Here is a 19,691-nt window from a genome sequence, read left to right on the forward strand (position 1 = left end):
CACAAAGCAAGGATAGGGTTTTAACTTCGTTGAGAGGGCCCGAACCTAGGTAAAGATTTGCCTCCTGGTTACCATCTGAACTACCCACCTCTCCGGGATACCCTGCCAAGGGATCTATTAGAATCGTCTCCGCCACTAGCCTTACAAGTTGGAATATCTTTATCTCCCTCCTCTCTCCATAGCAGTGTAGTCGATGAATGGATGAAGGATCATGATGCGGGGGAAGCTGTAATGGATGTAAGTGAAGTCCTCCTTCTCTTCCTCTATTCTGTTGTGGCTTGGAGGTGTTTTGTTTTGGTTTGGAGGTGTTCTATTTGTTGCCTCATTAGGTTGCCAATGTGAAGTGGCTTGTATAAACAAGAGAGAGGTGATGGCGGCTAGTATGAGTTGTGGTACAAGGGGCTATGCTTGTATCACACATCGTCTTTTATTCTGGAAACACCTGATGGAAATCTTCTCAACAGGAAAGTTACCCATATCCTCCTCAATTAGCCTATTAGATCTTCAATTCCTTTCAAAAAGTAAATAAACATGCATAACAAGTAAGGAACACAAGGTTTCTTTGTTTCTAAAAGATTATCGGTGGTAGAAAAGCGAAAAGCGACAGAACAGCGTGTAAACCAGAGAAAAATACCCTTGGAAAAGTGTCATGATTTGGAGCCATCAAGATGCAGGTGCGGGTGGGGTGGAGTGGAGAGGTTTTACACTCACTATATACCTTAGTTCTGAAGAGAACATACAAGTAAGAGCGATCAACACATCTCTTTTGGCTATTAGACACGATTAATGTGTCTCCTCTCTTCTCATAACTCAGGCTATCAATGCACAAACAAGGCAAAGAGCATCCTCTTTCCCATGAAGGTATTTTATCTCAATTCATGTTTGCATTAATGCACACAATAATTATACCATCTCCAGACTGCCATCATTAATGCTCCTTTTTCTTATTTGGTGAAGGGATCAATAGACGAGGCTTTTGTAAGTACAGAGCTCACACCCATCCTTAGGTTTGGAGGGGTATTACTTTTTTGGTAGTTAGGCAGTCTAGCAATTGTATTGACAACGAATGTTTACCCTAACGTGCATAATAATTAGGCCATCTATCAGGTATACCATCTTGATGCTCCCTCTTTATCTCCTGCGAAGGATGTGATAGAGGATATTAGGGTAAATAGAGTTTCACATCCTCTCTGTCTTGTAGGTTTGGAGAGATGTTGCTCATATTAGTTGCCCTATAGTATCGGATACATAAAAAATGAATGTGTCTTCTGAATCGCGTGGCAATTAGGCCATCTATCGAGTTTACCCTAATTAACATTCCATCTTCATCTTCGATGAAGGCAACATCGGGAAGGTTAGGGTTTGTGTGTTGGCCACATCGGGAAGGTTGTTTGTGAAAATAGAGAGTCTGTACCGCCTCCCTTGCCTCATGGACTTGGTTGAAGTAGATGGATGGAATAGGAAGATACTTGTCATGCCAAGTGGGAAAGTCGATACTAAGGAAGGATGAGAAGGCTAACATGTCATCGAAATAATCAAATTTGGGACACTCACTATACACCTTAGTTCAGTTTAGAAGGATGGACAAGTATGAGTGATCAACACATATCCTTTGGCTATTAGACATGAACACTATGCCTCGTCTTCTAGAAACTAAGGCTTTCGACGCACATCCATGGCAAAAGAGCATTCTCTTTCCCATGAAGGTGCTTATCTGAATTCATGTTTCCTTTAACGCACACAATAATAAGACCATCAATACAGTCTGTTATCATTAATGCTTCTTCTTATACTTTGGCGAAGGCATGAGTAAAGAAGACTAGGGTAAGTATATAGCGCACACCCGTCCCTGGGTTTAAAGGGATGCTACTTTTATTGGTAGTTATTAGGCAACGACAGTTGTACTGACAATGAATGTTTTCCCTAGCATGCATGATCATTAGTCCATCTATCGGGTCTACCATCATTAATCCTCCCTCTTTACCTCTTGTGAAGGGTGCACTGGAGGAGGTCAGGGTAAGTAGAGTTTCACATCCCACCATGGCTTCTTGTTTTAGAGAGATGTTGCTCATATCAGTTGCCCCATAGCGACATATATAAAAAATGAATGTGTCTTCTAAAGCATGCGATAATTAGGCTATCTATTGAGTTTGCCCTCTTCACTTTTGATGAAGGGCACATCGAGAAGGTTAGGATTTGCAGAAATAGGGGTTGTATTGGCCACATCAGGAGATCTAGGTTTGCGAAAATAGAGGGTCCATGCCCCTTCCCTTGTCTCACGAGCTTGGTTGCAAGGACATGGGCGAAGTAGGAAGACAATAGTCCTGCCAAGTGGCAGAGCCAATATATAGGAAGGAGGAAAATGCTATCATATCAACAAAATAACCAAATTTGGGCCGAGAGGCAGGTGAGGGTGGGGCAAAGAGGTTTCACACTCACATATATATACCTCAATTTTCCACGGAAGAACAAGCAAGTAGGAGCGATCAACACATCTCTTTTGGCTATTGTGTCTTGTCTTCTAGTAACTCGGGCTTTCAACGCACACCCAAGGTAAATAGCATCCTCTCTTCCCATGAAGGTGTTTTATCTCAATTCACGTTTACTTTAACACAAACAATAATTAGACCATCAATCTAGTCTACCATCATTAAAGCTCCTTCTTTGGTGAAGGCCTCAATAGAGGAGGCTAGGGTAGTTATATAGCTCACACTCGTGCTTAGGCTTAGAGGGACGTTACTTGTATTGGTAGTTAAGATGTGGTTGTCGTATTGACAACGAGATGCTTCCTCTGACATGTATAATAATCAGGCCATCTATAGGATCTACCATCATTAATGCTCCATTTTTATCTCTTGCGAAGGATTCAACGGAGGAGGCTAGGGTAAGTAGCGTTCACACCCCTCACAAGTGTGAAAAAAAGATCACACCCCTCCATGTCTTAGGTTTAGAGAGACGTTCCTCATATTCACTCATCATCTTCGATGAAGGCCACATCGCAAAGCTTAGGGTTTGCAAAAATAGGCCTTATGCCGACCACATCGGGAAGGCTATGCAAAATGTTGAATGTGGTAGGGAACCCTAAACAACACCTCGCCCTTTTCAAAGCTAGGGTTTGCGAGAATAGAGGGTCTACACCTTGCCTCATAGGCTCGGTTTTAAGGACATGGTCAGAGTAGGAAGACAATAGTCAGGCCAACCTGGCAAAGATGATATACAGAAAGAAAAATGTTAACATGCCATCTAGATAATCAAATTTGGGACGAGGCATGTGCAGGTAGGGCGGAGAGGATTCACGCCTCGGTTTTCTGCAAAAGGGCAGTTTGCATTCCCTTTCTAGCTTATAGCAAAAACAGCATATAATTTCATCTTATTACTTGTGTAATCACTATAATAGGCAGATCAAGATTCTTATATAATGATTTGATGCTAAAGCAAAGACGATTCTGTGAATGCACCTCAAAAGAGTGATTGCTCCACAACACAGCACATGTTGCTCTGTTATATTTTTACACAATTGCAACCACAGGTTACTTGGTAGCAAACAAGAAGCTTCCCGCCAGGTACACGCAAAGGTACCGTAAGGATTGTCTTCGCAATTTTACTTGTCGTGTTGTCTTCATAGCAATGTCACTGAAAACATACGTCAGTAAGTTGCTTAGAAACTCCAGTAATTTAACAATTGGTACAAAAACAGGTCATCCAGTTATCTATTTACCTGCACCTCTAAAACTTCCATAAAATGTCATGTTTAACCCACCGCTACCACGAAGTACCACACCCTGTTGTACAAAGTGTACAGCAGTTCTGATTGTGCAAATGGATGCTGTTGTTAAACCAGTAGCAGAAGCATTGAGTTTATGCAGCAGACAAGTAGTTGAGCATGCTGATAACATCCATAAGTACATAAAAGTAAATTCCAATTGTCATAAGGGCAACCATATATACAAATAGACAGTGCAATGGGATTCAATGCCAGATGAACTGTAAAGAAGACTAAAGAAGAATTGATCTATGAAACTGCCTCAAAAGGAATACCAACACGGCATACAGAGGACAGGAACAACTATTAGTTTTTGCATACTATGTGTTATCTATCAAATAAGATAATCAATGTTCCACTATGTACATGATAATTGATAGAGTAAATTCCAGTTTTTATCCCTTGTTTTTACATGTTTTAACAGGAATTTCCCCATTTAACGGATTTCCATCCGTTTTTTACTTCATTCAACGAATTGTGCCACATTCTAAACATTTTATTTTTGATGATGTTCTGTCAAGTCGGTCATCTATTAAGACACACATGGTGCGCAACGTAGACGGATTTTTTTTCCTGTTTCTCCATCTGCTCACTCGCCCGCCCGGTCCATCATAAAAAATTGAGATTCACAAGTTGTGGGCATTCTTGGAACAAATCATCAATACCGAGATTCACAAGTTCTCAGACTCGTAGGAAATCAAATCCAACCTGCTCATAGATATCTACTAGAAGAAGAAACTTGCTCAAGGAAAAAAATGGATAACTCTAAAAACAATACTATACTAAAAGAACAGGCATGATAAATGTCATATACATTAGAGTTCCCCATTTTCTAAGGAATCGGTGCAAGTTTGATGAAAAGCCAGCAAGCAATGGAGATAATAAATAGATGTGGTATTTAATACATATAAGATTATACCGATGTCAGTGATAAGTACCAAAGTATTTAGTCAGTTCGAGGGGAGGAGAATCAAATACGTGGAAGAAAAGCAAGCATTCACACTAAATGCCTACAGTCACATAAAAATTAAATATCCATCCATCTTCAGGTATAGAGGAACCAGTTAGCATACCTGGGATTCCAGATAGCAGGTGAGAATCTAGGTAGGAGCAGTCTTCGAATGAACAACTTTTAGAAGAAATTGCTGATGAAGAGCCAATCTACAGAATTTCGCTCACAACATGGCAGCATCATACTTAAAACCATTATAATCACTTTATCAGTAACCGTTGGTGAAACAAAATAAGAAGGTGACATAATAAAAAGCATAAATTGTCATTCTGGATACAATATTTTCTCCTCCTTTCCATAAATACAGTTGGAGATATGTTTGCTACAGATAGTACACAGATGTTCATCTATAACATACTTCGACTATACCACAATGATCTAATACATCTTAGCTACAGTAAAAAATTAAATACTATCATCAACAAACTACAAAATCTACACGAACATAGTTGACCACCACAAAGGTAAGAAACTTCGCTACAGATAAAAATAGATAATTCACGTGCGGGCTCTTTTGCCCATAAAAGAACAATATATTGGTGGTTGCCTTATTTTTGGAGCATTTCTTCAGAGACCAAAGTTACATAGTGTCAGGAACTCCATTTCAGTGTCTACATGCTTGGTCCACAGAGCCTTGTACTGGTTGAAAGCAACATCAAGCCATGGCTTCATATTTCCATTGAAGTGTATCACTGCAGCACCACGGATAATCTCAGGGCTGATGCTTGGATTATATCCAAGACCCATCACATGCCATGACTTATCAAGTGGCTTGGTATTGCCATAGAATGTCATCAGCCCTGCTGGTAGAACAGATGTCGGATCCCAGAGTGCACCATCCACATTCTGCCATGAGAATATTGAGTCATATAGTCACACATATGTCAATGCTTTGGTGAGGTACACAGAACTGTGTATGCTATTATGATGCAAAAATTAGCAAGTGAGGGCGTCATTTGTAAAATTATTTACAGGCATTACATATGTGACATATTTGAACTCAGTGGTATATTTCAAGAATAATGCCTAAGCATAAATTGCACATACTGTTTATATTAGCTTAGTGGTTGTAGATTTGGCCATCATATGTAAATGCTTAGGGCTAAGAAAACAAAAATCAATTGCATAATACCCAAGTTTCACTTAGGAACTTTTCTGGGCAACATGTTGGAATTGTCATGAAGTCGACAGTCAAGGCCATACCACATACAGCATTTACCATTATAAACAAAATAATTGACGAGGCATCATTTAGACATTATATTTTGCATATTTTGAGAAAATGAATGAAAACAAGAAGAAGAAGAAAAAGGTAATGGCACATATTTAGGTATTCTATTTAAAGAAGTACCATATCATGAGATTCTCAAAGAGAAGAAAAAACATCATCCAGCCCATTAATTTGGCAAGCCTTAATTACAAACTCATAATCAAAGATATCCTACATTTGAACTAAAAAGAAGGCATCCCTAACCACTCCTATTAATATGTACTTAGACGAGCGTGAGCACATCCATAGAATGTTATCTGGAACCTATACAATCTGAAAAGATCAGTGAGTATTGTAGCCACGAGATGGTAAAGTACTAACTTGCGGAAATGTTGAGTTGTGAAACATTACAGCCAGCCTATGCTATATAAGATCACATTGTGCAAATGCAAAGGCCAGTCCATCTAGTTGTGGAACATTTATGTATCATATGTGGTCAATGTCAAGCTTAATGGAGTTGTTTCCCAGGAGTTCCTTCCAAAACATTTTACCAAGATAAATGATCTACTATACTTAATGCTCACTCAAGAAATTCAAGGGAAACGAAGGTGCCAAATCCAATGATGAGCACAATGACAGTGACAAAGAAACTTAAGTAGGACTTGCACCTAAGTTGGTGAAATTGTTAAATTACCACAATACATGACACCTACCAAACACCAAACATAACAAATAACTGATGCAACCACAGATAAATGTAAGGTATCATAATAGTGAATGTTGCAATTTGTAACAAAAGATTGCCGCAACTCACCAGCTCCATGTATTGATGAAACAGCTCGGTGCAGCCATCCCGTCGCCATGCCTCGAGATCAAATACATTGACCCCATACTCCCACGCACAGGCACTGGGACTAAACCTGTCACGTACTATGGCCTGCGTGAAGTTGAGATACTTCCTGTACCTCCTGAACCCCCCGAAGCACATCTCCACGGCGCCATTAACCTTCCCATCCAAGTCGACATGCCAAAGCGCCGCTAAATCCTTCTGCACCACCACATCATCTTCCAAGAGCACTACCCTCTGCAGCGCCGGGAACATGTCCGGCAGGTAGAATCTCAGGTAATCGACCAACGTCACGTCCCTCTTGCCGGCCTCAATCTGCCTGAACACCGGCGAGAATGAGGCGTTCAGGAACAGGAAGTCGGAGTAGGCGATGAGCTGGACGTGTACGCCAAGCGGCGGCGGGCGGCGCGCGAACCAGACACGGAATGCAGGCAGGTACATGGGCGCGGTGACCACGTGGAAGACGTGGCGCGAGGGGTCAGCGGCGGCGCGCGTCGCGGAGGCAATCACGACGGAGACGGCGAGGACGTTGTCGGAGAAGATGGCGTAGTGGTAGAGCGAGGGGTCCTCGAACGCGGGGGACGGGTCGGGGTCGTCGGCGAAGGCGGAGGGCTTGGCGAGGCGGGCCTCGAGGAGGCGCATGGCGAGGCAATGCAGGGACTTGGGGGTGGAGCCAGCGGCGATGCGGGAGGACATGCGGCCGGCGCGGCGGGAGCGGGCGAGCTGCTCGCCGACGGCGAAGACGGTGTCGGAGAGCTTCTGGATCTTGGACTGCGTGTCGAAGCCCTCCTTGGAGTCGGCGGCGAGGAGGCGGGCGTGCTTGATGCGCTCGCGGGCCTCCTTCTCGAGGGGCCTGCGGGCGTCCTCCGGGAGGGGGCCGCGGGAGGCGAGGCGGGAGGAGAGCGCGAAGAGGTCGGAGGAGAGGGCGGAGAAGGAGAGCGACTGCGCGGCCGAGGCCTCCTTGAGCTTGCGCGCGTGGGCGGCGTAGGCGGCAAGGACGGCCGCGTGGTCCGCGGCGTGGCGGCGGATGGCGGCGAGGCGGGACGGCGGGGACGATGCCGAGGATGAGCGGGAGGAGGCGGCGGCGGGGCCGGAGGAGAGGAGGAATGCGAGGGACGCCAGGAGCAGGAGCGTCAGCAGGGCGGCGAACGCGGCGCGGCGAGGCGCGGACGGCCGGAACGGGCGGCCGCCGGCCATCGGGTGGAGTGGGGACTGGGGAGTAGCCGAGTAGGGGGGGAGTGGAGTGGGTAGTGCGCCGCGGATCTGAGCTGTGGCGAAATGGAGACGGACGGGTGGGACCCGGGGATGGCGTGGGCCCAGATGTCAGTGCGTAGGCTTGTCGGTGAGGTTATTCATCACCGGGGAGGGTTGCTGGGGTTTTAATACGTTGGGGCCCAGTAGCAGTGGCATAGTAGCGGCGGTGACATGGACTCTTTGCTTCTGGTTTGCCTAGCCACCGCATAAACGGGAGCCGTCGCGTGCTATCAATGACATGTGGGGCTCATTGGCGGTGAGCTCACATGACATATTAAGGGTGTGATGTTTCGGAGTGAGAAGAGGCTCGCCAGACTGGACCAAATCCAACCAGCCTGGCTAGATTTACGACATGCTGATATTCCAGTATCACCTGTTAATTTTGATCAGAGGAAAGGGTTCAAAAATTAGTTGTCGACAGACTCCGCAAAATTTATCACTGGTTAATCATCTACTCCATACTCTATTCCTAAACGATAATGCTCCATCTACGAACAAGGCTACGTAAAGTAACGTAATTTTCCTAACTATAATCCTCTCTCCTGACCCCCGCGTCCCTCTCTAAGGCAACACGGGGGAACCCTATCCGCCTCGCCGCCGGCGCCTCCTTCCCCGCCTCCCTTCCTCGCCGACGTCGTGGTCCGCTGCGAGGCAAAGCCCTGGCAGTGCGGCGGCGGCGGGGCATCTTTCCGGCGCAGCTCCCCTCCCCCCTCCCCCCAACGACGGCTCGGATCTAGCCGCCGGTGACATTGGCGGTGTGGCGCAGCGGAGGCACGGTGGCGTCCCTGCTCGGCATCGGAGGTGGTGGGGCGCCTGCTGCCGGTGGTGCTGCCTCGACGGCTGGTGCAACCCGGGGCCTGGGATCCACCTTGGCTGGATCCGGGCGGCGGGGTTCGGGGTTGTGACCTCTGTTAGGCGTGGAGTGGTGTTCCCGTGGCTCTGCTGCGACTCGCTCTCGGTGGTGGTTGGCTAGCGGCGGGTCGGTGGTGCTGGCTGTCGGCGCCCGGAGCGCGGATCCGGGGATCTCGGTCCGGATCTGGTGCGTCCTCGGCGTTGGCCGACGTCCTTGGGATTCTCACGGCAGGGAGTGCGCCGGTTGTCTTTGGATCCTTGCGTGGAGCGTAGCAGGATGGAGGGTGTAGGTGGTGCACCGGCGTGGAGCGCAGCCATGGCGGTGGCGGCGCTACGAGGCCTTACCAGGAAGGGTCTTGGCAGGCAGCGGGCGTTCGATTGCTGCCGTGTGAGGGGTGCGGCGATGCCTCGGCGGTGTGGGTGCCGGAGTGTGGTCGAAGGTGCGGGTCGGATCCATTCTGGTGGCAGTCCCCTAGCGCGGGTGAAGGCCACCGTGGCGGAACTGGCTTTGCACCGCCCGGTGGTTGCTGCGGCTCCTAGTCGATGTTGAAGGTGATGGCTTTAGGCGTGTTCCCTCGGCAGTGAGGGGGGCTTCGATGACAAGTTGTTGCGGTGACGGCGGTGCGAGGCATCTGATCAGGACTGGCCGGGATCTTGGAGACGTGGAGATATGCAGCGCTACAGATGAAAATCCTGTTAGGTTGTGGCTGGACTGGCGTTGATGGCACCCGCGGGTGTCATTCACCTTCATGGAGGCTTCGTCGAGTGCAACGCCATCTTCCTCGCGACCTCGTATCGGCAGCTGTCTCCGGGGCGAAAGCCTTGATTTGTAGGATCGGCATGATGGCAACGTCTTTGAGGTTGTTACTCTGTTGGGAGCATTGTGCTGGGAGACTCAAGGTCCCATGATGCACTCCTCCGGTGTTCACCGCTGCCCGAATCTTTCTCCTCCGGCGCCATGTATGGTCGTCGCTGGCTAATCCAAGGAAGCTGGAGTTGCTGTTCTTCGGAGGTCTTCAGTGTCGGTCGAGACGCGACGAGGGACTCGGTGTTGGGTAGGCTTTTTGTGTCATAGCTGTGTTGTTGTGTTTGGTTGTCCTTGTACAATCCGGATGTGGAGTTGGTCGCCTTCGTTGTTCGCAGCGAGTGGTAGATGTTGTTGTATGTCTTATTTCTTTCCTTCTGTAAAGCTAAGGACAATACATCGGCTGTTGTTTATGCAAAATTTATGGATTTAGCTACAGGACTTGGGAAGGTCAAGTTCAAACATTGTAATAAAGATGCTAGTAATGTAATTCATGAGCTAGCTCGGTTTAGTTTTTGTAAGAAGTTATCAGCACTTGGGATGGAGATCCCTCTATTTCCTCATTGGTAAACTAGTAGATGGTGTAAACATTTTTTGATTAATGAATAAAGCTAGTTATGATGGTCTTTTCTAAAAGAATAATTTTTGTGTTAATTTAATCATATTCATGCCATATTAAGATCCATGCATGTCACCCATAAGTTACATTTTTTGTTTAATATGTTATCATGACTAGGAAATATGTGTGTGCGTTACATAAAAAAAAATCATATGCTCCCAGATCAATAAGCACCAAGTTTTTTTTCTCGATTCGGATTTTCTTCGGCAGGGACCGGGAAAATCCGGTTTCCGGCAAATTTTGGATTTTTTGGAGAAAAAATCGCACAAAAAATTTAAATGAATTTTGAATTCGATTTTTTGCTTCAAAATATAATAGGTCTAAACCTTGATTTACAAGATGTTGTTCCTGTTCAAGCATAAGCTAGGGGTTCGAACCACCCCTCTCCCTCAACCCAACAAACCGGGTCAATTTTTTTTTTGTAAAACTCGGTAAAAATCCATAACTTGAAGGCGCAAGAAAACGCGCCTTGAGATTCGTGCTCCAAATCAAGCGGGTAAGAAAATCGACTATGCACAAAACTAAAAGACACGACAAGTCCCGAACGTTCGGGATTTGCCCACGGCAAATTGAATGTATTTTGTGGCAAACTATATTTGGTGACCACAACAAGTTTAGTTGGGAGGCATGCCAATTTCGTCCTCAGTTTTCTTTTTCTTTTTTTGCACCAGAAAATTACCGTTTGTGACAACTAACCTTGTAATTCTCACGTCAACTGAGATTATCATAAAAAAAGGTTCGGTTTGCCATGAGCAAATCTTGAACGTGCCGGATTTATCATTTCCAAAACGAAAAACAGTCAGCTTTTGTTTAGGAAAAATGTAATTATAGCAAAGCTTCATGTTTTTCCGGATTTGATTTTGAACAGAAAGAAGAAAAAAAATCCGTATCCAACACCACAACGCTCTCTATAAAATGTACCTTCCCTTCCAAAGCTAAGCTAGGTAGGTATTTCCGTCTCCTGCCGTCGCCGGAGTCCTCCACCATTCGCCGTCACGCTGTTCGGGAGCGTGCCTTGCAGGAGGAGGACGACGGGGTTTCCTCTGGCGCTTCCACCGGCCGCCCCCGCCCCCGTGGCCATGGACCAGGAGGAGTCGGCGACCTGGAGGAGCGCCGGTGGCGGATCTTTCGGCTCCTCCGTGGTGCCGGTGGCCACCCCAGGAGAGCACGAGGCCGCCGCAGCTGAAGCCCAGGGGAGAGGAGAGGATGTTTGCCGTGAACCAGAGACTGCTATGGCAGTTCGCCGCCGCCGCTGCTGCCGCGCTCCGGCCTCCCGTTGCCATCTGTCGGGCCCAATCTCCGGCGGCCAGAGCCATCAAGAAGCGCAAGAAGCGTCATGACGGCGCGTTCTGGGCCGGCGTCGAGTCGACGTCGCCGTCTGCAGGGGCCGCTATGGGCGTCGATTCGCTGGACGAGATCATAGTCGTCGACCGCATGCTGCGAGTGGAGGAGGATCTTGGCCGCGGGGAGAGGTTTCTGGCCGCGGACCAGGGCCCGCCTCCGTGCTCCGCTGACGCGGCGCTCCGGCCTTCCGTTGCCATCCGTCGAGCGCGATCCCCCGCGCTCGGAGCCAACAAGAAGCGCAAGAAGCATCAGGAGCGCGAGTTCTGGGCCGCCATGGGCGTCAATTCGCTGGATGAGGTCACCGTCGTGGACCGCAGGGTGCGAGCGGAGGAGGATCTTGGCCGCAGGGGGAGGCCGCTGGGCGCGACCAGAGCAATCAAGAAGCGTGAGGACGGTGTGTTCTGGGCCGGCATGGAGTCGACGTCGTGGTCGGCGGCAGGGCCCGCCCCGGGCGTTGACTCGCTGGACGAGATCGCCGCCGTGGACGGCAAGCTGCGGGACGTCCTGCGTGGCCTAGGCGCGTCTGTCCCCGTGCGCATCTAGGGGAAGCGGCTGTCGAAGTCGGACCGGGTGATCAACCAGCACCGGCTGCTCATGCCGTGCCGCAGCTGGCGGCACGGCGAGCCGTTCCCTTTCGACGAGGTGCTGACGGCGGAGGAGAAGCCGTCCGTGCAGGTGCAGGCCTACGACCGCGTGGGCCGGCCCTACGTGCTCGACTGCAAGAAGCTGGAGTGCAACAAGTCCTACCGCCTCATTGCCGGCTGGAGGAGGTTCCTGACCGAGAACGGCCTCGCCGTGTCGGACGACGCCAGGGCCGAGGACCTGGAGCCGGCCATGGTGGAGCTGTGGGCGTTCCGCTCGCCGGCGCTCACGATGGGCGTGGCCGGTCAGCCGCGCGGCGCGCTCGGGCTCGTCATCGTGCACTACCGCCAGGGGGACGCCCCGCACGCCGACGCCGCCATCGCGGAGGTCCCGGCAGCGGCCAGGAACAGAGCGGCGATGCCATTGCCGGTCGTGGTGCCCGTCCTGGAGCACGCCGTTGGTGCCCCACGTGAGGACGCCATGGAGGAGGCTGATGATGGTGGTGCCCGCCCTGGAGGATGGCCGGACGCGAGGACGCTGGAGGCCGCAGAGGCGTTGCTGATGCTGAGTGAGCGTTGAGCAGACTGGTCGATCGTCGATTCCCAAGCTACGAACTTGCTCTGCTTCCCTGCTAGAGTAGAGTAGTCATCAGTCGGCACGAAATGGTGAGACACAAGGAAGAAACATTAGCATTTTAGTCCGTTGTCTTTGTTTCTGGGATAGCTATGCGATCGAACAGAGGTACTAATTGGAACACGATCGAGCATTTTACTAATGCAGTTTCCATACGCATATTTGGATCCCAAAGATGATCTACCAACACTGCATTTCTTCCTTGTGTTGGATTCACCAAAGTTGGGATCCACGTCAGAATCCTCGTTCCAGGCATTTCATCGAGCACTTGGTGAGCAGCGGAGGCAGTTCGTTTCAGGAGCTCGCGGCTCTCCTTTGGACGATGGTGCCCCGCCTTCGCCGCGCTCTGTCTTGCAAAAAAAAAAAAGTGCACATTGTCTTAAACATTTTTCTAGAACCAACGAACATTTATTTGGAAATTGGTGGAACATTTTCAAATTCACGAATATTTTTCTGATTTAACAAACACCTTTTGAAATGCATGCTCACTTTTTGAATCTGCAAAAAAAATTATGAAACAATAACTATGTAATTCACAAACAGTTTTTAAAATTTTAGAATATTTTTCAATTCATGAACATTTTTTGATTGATGAACATTTTGTTCAATTTTATTATTCAATAAAGGATGTTTTTAAAAATCATGCACATTTTTATTTCATGAAAAAATGTTTTCTCAGTTGCGAACAATTTTTGAGAAATTGTGAAAACTTTTTTAATCCACAAAAATTTAATAATTTATTGAAAATTATTGCAAAATTCTCATTTTTAAAAATTTCTGAGCTTATTTGAAGTCTCAAATTATTTAAAGTAGAAAAATTGAAAAAAAAGAAAGAAAGAAACAATATTTACAAAACAGACCTCCCGGAGATGTGTCGGTCCAAACGGGCATGCTGCATCTTCTTCCAGCGCACAGAGCGCAGTATAGGAAGTCCCTACTGCGGCCGGCCCAGGCGCAGTATAGGCGTTTGTGAAACATATTTTTTTGTCACTTACAGGTGGCATCGGTGGGGAAATATTTTGCAATTTTGGCGGTGATTTTCGTGACGGACGGGCAGAAGCATTAATCCCTTTATTATTAGGTATAGATATAGATAATGCGTCGATTCTTGGAGCACACATATGTAGTTTATGGTTCACATGTTTTTAGAAGATGACATCTTTTTAACTGCAATCCAAAAAACCCATCCTTATACATCATTTTTTGTGTGTTTCATATGTTTACAGTTTTAAAATTGCAAATTGATAAACACTCTTATACTTGTTTTTGCATTTTTATTTGTTTCTTTTATCACATACTCAATTATTTGACGAGCTCACCGTTCGAACGTGCGTGCATCATATATCTTGTTTCTAGCGATCAATTGTCTTCAAAACTTGGATTGCCGAGGGTGTTTGTAGGTGACACTTTTTACTGCAGGTTTAATGCACTATTCAAGCTCCGGCAGTAGGCATCAGTCGATATGCTTTTTATGTAATATTTTTATTGGCCATTTTGTATCGTGTAGTTTTTTTTACTGTATTACTCATTGTTTTCCTTGATAAGTATCAGATATAATATACCCTTTTAGGTGTTGTTTCTCAAAAGAAAAAAAACACGTCATACAGTGATCAATTGTTTAGATTTCCTGCTTCGGCCCCACCTTCTCCATTCAAAAGTTTATAAAGTCCTGTGGAAAGGCCAATATTTATTTTTGTTTGTTTTAAAGTACTAGCGGTTGATTAAAACGATGCAGGTTAGCTACCTATATATGTTGCCAATAGATTTAGCACTAAAGATCATTTCACGGTACACTTTCTATATTTCTAGTTAGACACTCCCTCCATTCTGAAATAGATGGAGTATAAATCTCTATTATTTTGAAAAGGGTAAGGTTCCATCTTACAAAAAATATTCTACCACCCCTTCATATAGTAACGCTAAACTGAGCGTGACCCAGTAACGATACATACAAAATATAGTAGCACACTTTATAAAATATAGTAATTTTGTAAAAAATATAGTAAATTACAAACTTGGATAGTGACAAAAAATATATTTTTTGGACTACTATATTTTATACACTGTTTCACTAGATTTTCTATATAGTGCTACTAGGAGGTGTAGAATAAGCTATTCCACACTCACGCTTAGAATATCCATCATTAATATGGGAAAATCCATCCTACCAATTCTACTTTAGTTTAATAACCAAACTTCTCATCAAACTATAAGATAATCACGGGCAGAATTTGATACACATTTATTTACACAATCACATTAATATAGACAGGTAATCACAAGTGTTTTTTAACACATACAGACGCTCGTACATACGCACATACTACAATATTTATATCCCGCATACAATGCAGGAGCATTGTCCTAGTTCAATTAAAAAGTAAATAATTATTAAGTTTGATTAAGGATATATACAAAAAAATGAAGATAAACAATACCAAATCAATATCAACATATCCACCATTAGATATATTTTTATGAGTTTCAAAATAAAGATATATTTTTATGATGTATTTGTTCAATAGTTTAGGTGTTGATATTTTTCTTCTATATATCTTATCAAACATAGAAAATGTTGAGTTTTTAATTCCATTTATATGCCATCTATTTAAGGACAGAGAGTACTTTTTCTAAAACAATGGTCAAACTTGAATGATGGAAAATATTCATGGTAAAAGATCATGTCTATTTGGATATATCACAAGGGTTTATCTCCTCGTGTGTGAATTTACCATACTTAGCATGTGATGAGATTCGTGTCAACGCATTATGGTGCTTCAGTGGCATCTGATGCTAGTCCTTTATTTGGAGAATCAAAATACAAACATAAATTCTCATAACACGTGCTCATACCCACTGATATGAACGCAACACTCTATTTTTTTGAGCACCTACGAAAGACTAAGCCAGCTGATTTTAATATTGATGAAGTTGCCACCTGCACCTTGTAATAGACACACAGGCTACACTTGAAATAACATCACCGGAAAAAACAAAATAAACATCACATACTAGCTTTGCCTACCAGCGATAATCATTTTGAGATGAACTCCGACAATTTTGGAAGTCAATGAAACAATGAAGGAATGAGGGCGGTTGGCTTGTGTCATTGTGTGGCTCCGGCAATTTCTATGACTGGTATCATCAATTAATGTGGTGTATTGACATGTGTCCTTGATGATAGATGAATAAAACTATTGCTTTTATCATATTTGGTAGAGGGTACATGGCTATATATATTGGTACAAACGGACTTAGACTAGGTACTACAAACCGACTTAGACTAGGAAACTTGTGATCCAAGGAATAGTCTAACACCCCCCCCCCACACACACACAGTATCAACGGGAGGCTCGATGACGTTGAGACTGAAACGTATGTCTTGAAATGGCTTAGTAGCAAGTCCTTTGGTGAAGATGTCAGCAAATTGAGCCGTAGTAGGAACATGGAGCACCCGAACTTGTCCAATAGCCACCTTCTCATGAACAAAGTGAATATCAATCTCAATGTGTTTGATCTGGCGATGCTGAACAAGATTCCCAGACATGTAAACAGCTGAAATATTATCACAATATACAATAGTAGCCTGCTCAATCGGTCGGTGTAGTTCTGAGAGCAACTAACGAAGCCAAATAGTATCAACGACAGCATGTGCCACAACACGGTACTCAGCTTCAGCGGACGAGCGGGAGACCGTAACCTATCTTTTTGGGGACCAAGAAATCAAATTGTTATCGAGAAAAACACAAAATCCGGATTGTTGGGGAACGTAGTAATTTCAAAAAAATTCCTACGCACATGCAAGATCATGGTGATGCATAGCAACGAGAGGGGAGAGTGTGTCCACGTACCCCCATAGACCGAAAGCGGAAGCGTTAGCACAATGTGGTTGATATAGTCGTATATTTTCACGATCCGACCGATCAAGTACCGAACACATGGCACCTCCGAGTTCAGCACACGTTCAACTCGATGACGTCCCTCGAAATTCGATCCAGCCGAGCTTTGAGGGAGAGTTCTGTCAGCACGACGGCGTGGTGACGATGATGATGTTCTACCGACGCAGGGCTTCGCCTAAGCACCGCTACGATATTATCGAGGTGGATTATGGTGGAGGGGGGCACCGTACACGGCTAAGAGATCTAAGGGATCAATTGTTGTGTCTATGGGGTGCCCCCTCCTCCGTATATAAAGGAGGGGAGGAGGAGGCGCGCCCAAGGGGGGGAGTCCTACTCCCACCGGGAGTAGGACTCCTCCTTTTCCTATTTGGAGAGGGAAAGGGAAGGAAGAGGAAGGAGGGAGGAAGGAAAGGGGGGGGGGCGACCCCCTTCCCAATTCGGATTGGGCTTGGGGGGGGCCCTCCCTTGCTCCTTTCCCCTCCTTTCCAATAAAGCCCATTAAGGCCCATATACCTCCCGGGGGGTTTCGATAACCTCCCGGTGCTCCGGTATTATCCCGATCTCACCCGGAACCATTCCGGTGTCCAAATATAGTCGTCCAATATATCGATCTTTATGTCTCGACCATTTCGAGACTCCTCGTCATGTCCGTGATCACATCCGGGACTCCGAACTACCTTCGGTACATCAAAACACATAAACTCATAACATAACCATCATCGAACTTTAAGCGTGCGGACCCTACGGGTTCGAGAACTATGTAGACATGACTGAGACACGTCTCCGGTCAATAACCAATAGCGAAACCTGGATGATCATATTGGCTCCCACATATTCTACGAAGATCTTTATCGGTCAAACCGCATAACAACATACGTTGTTCCCTTTGTCATCGGTATGTTACTTGGCTGAGATTTGATCGTCGGTATCTCAATACCTAGTTCAATATCATTACCGGCAAGTCTCTTTACTCGTTCCGTAATACATCATCCCGCAACTAACTCATTAGTTATAATGCTTGCAAGGCTTATAGTGATGTGCATTACCGAGTGGGCCCAGAGATACCTCTCCGACAATCGGAGTGACAAATACTAATCTTGAAATACGCCAACCCAACAAGTACCTTCGGAGACACCTGTAGAGCACCTTTATAATCACCCAGTAACGTTGTGACGTTTGGTAGCACACAAAGTGTTCCTCCCGTAAACGGGAGTTGCATAATCTCATAGTTATAGGAACATGTATAAGTCATGAAGAAAGCAATAGCAACATACTAAACGATCAAGTGCTAAGATAACGGAATGGGTCAAGTCAATCACATCATTCTCCTAATGATGTGATCCCGTTAATCAAATGACAACTCATGTTTATGGCTAGGAAACTTAACCATCTTTGATTCAACGAGCTAGTCAAGTAGAGGCATACTAGTGACACTATGTTTGTCTATGTATTCACACATGTATTATTTTTTCGGTTAATACAATTCTAGCATGAATAATAAACATTTATAATGAAATAAAGAAATAAATAATAACTTTATTATTGCCTCTAGGGCATATTTCCTTCAGTCTCTCACTTGCACTAGAGTCAATAATCTGGTTCACATCACCATGTGATTTAACACCAATATTCACATCTGCATGTGATTAACACCCATAGTTCACATTTGTCATGTGTCCAACACCCAAAGGGTTTACTAGAGTCAATAATCTAGTTCACATCGCTATGTGATTAACACCCAAAGAGTACTAAGGTGTGATCATCTTTTGCTTGTGAGAGAAAATTTAGTCAACGTGTGTGTCATGTTCAGAGCTGTATGTATTTTGCAAATATTCTATGTCTAGAATGCTCTATACGGAGCTACTCTAGCTAATTGCTCCCACTTTCAATGTGTATCCAGATTGAGACTTAGAGTCATCTGGATCGGTGTAAAAGCTTGCACCGATGTAACTCTTTACGACAAGCTCTTTTATCACCTCCATAATCGAGAAATATTTCCTTAGTCCTCACTAAGGATATCCTTGACCGTTGTCCAATGATCTACTCCTAGATCAAAATTGTACTCCCTTGCCAAATTCAGAGCAAGGTATACAATAGGTTTGGTACACAACATAGCATAATTTATAGAACCTATGACTAAGGCATAGGGAATGACTTTTCATTCTCTTTCTATTTTCTGCCATGGTTGGGTTTTGAGTCTTACTCAATTTTACACCTTGCAACACAGGCAAGAACTCCTTCTTTGACTATTTCATTTTGAACTACTTCAAAATCTTATCAAGGTATGTACTCATTGAAAAATCTTTTCAAGCATCTTGATCTATCTCTATAGATCTTGATGCTCAATGTGTAAGCAGCTTCACCGAGGTCTTTCTTTGGAAAACTCTTATTCAAGTATCCTTTTATGCTATCCAGAATTTCTATATCATTTCCAATCAACAATATGTCGTCTACATATAGTATTAGAAATGCTACAGAGCTTCCACTCACTTTCTTGTAAATACAGGCTTCTCCAAAAGTCTGTATAAAACCATATGCTTTGATCAACTCATCAAAGCGTATATTCCAACTCCGAGATGAATGCACCAGTCCATAGATGGATTGCTGGAGCTTGCACATTTTGTTAGCACCTTTAGGATTGACAAAACCTTCTGGTTGCATCATATACAATTCTTCTTTAATAAATCATTAAGGAATGAAGTTTTGACATCCATTTGCCAAATATCATAAAATGTGGCAATTGCTAACATGATTCAGACAGACTTAAGCATCGATACGAGTGAGAAAATCTCATCGTATTCAACACCTTGAACTTGTCGAAAAACTTTTTGCAACAAGTCGAGCTTTGTAGATAGTAACACTACTATCAGC

General features: G+C 45.2%; 1 protein-coding gene across 1 annotated transcript; it reads right to left on the bottom strand.

Annotated features, from left to right (window-relative positions):
- Positions 1 to 5,020: 5,020 nt before the first annotated feature.
- LOC119338893 (probable galacturonosyltransferase 9) lies at positions 5,021 to 8,075 on the bottom strand. Its single transcript, XM_037611099.1, has 2 exons — positions 6,800 to 8,075; positions 5,021 to 5,621 (listed from the first exon to the last, which is right to left on the bottom strand). The coding sequence occupies exons 1-2, from the start codon at positions 8,027 to 8,029 to the stop codon at positions 5,343 to 5,345; spliced, it is 1,509 nt and encodes a 502-aa protein (XP_037466996.1). The 5' UTR covers positions 8,030 to 8,075; the 3' UTR covers positions 5,021 to 5,342.
- Between the last annotated feature and the right edge of the window lie 11,616 nt (positions 8,076 to 19,691).

Source organism: Triticum dicoccoides, chromosome 7B, assembly GCF_002162155.2.
Source record: "Triticum dicoccoides isolate Atlit2015 ecotype Zavitan chromosome 7B, WEW_v2.0, whole genome shotgun sequence".
Lineage (NCBI taxonomy): Eukaryota > Viridiplantae > Streptophyta > Magnoliopsida > Poales > Poaceae > Triticum > Triticum dicoccoides.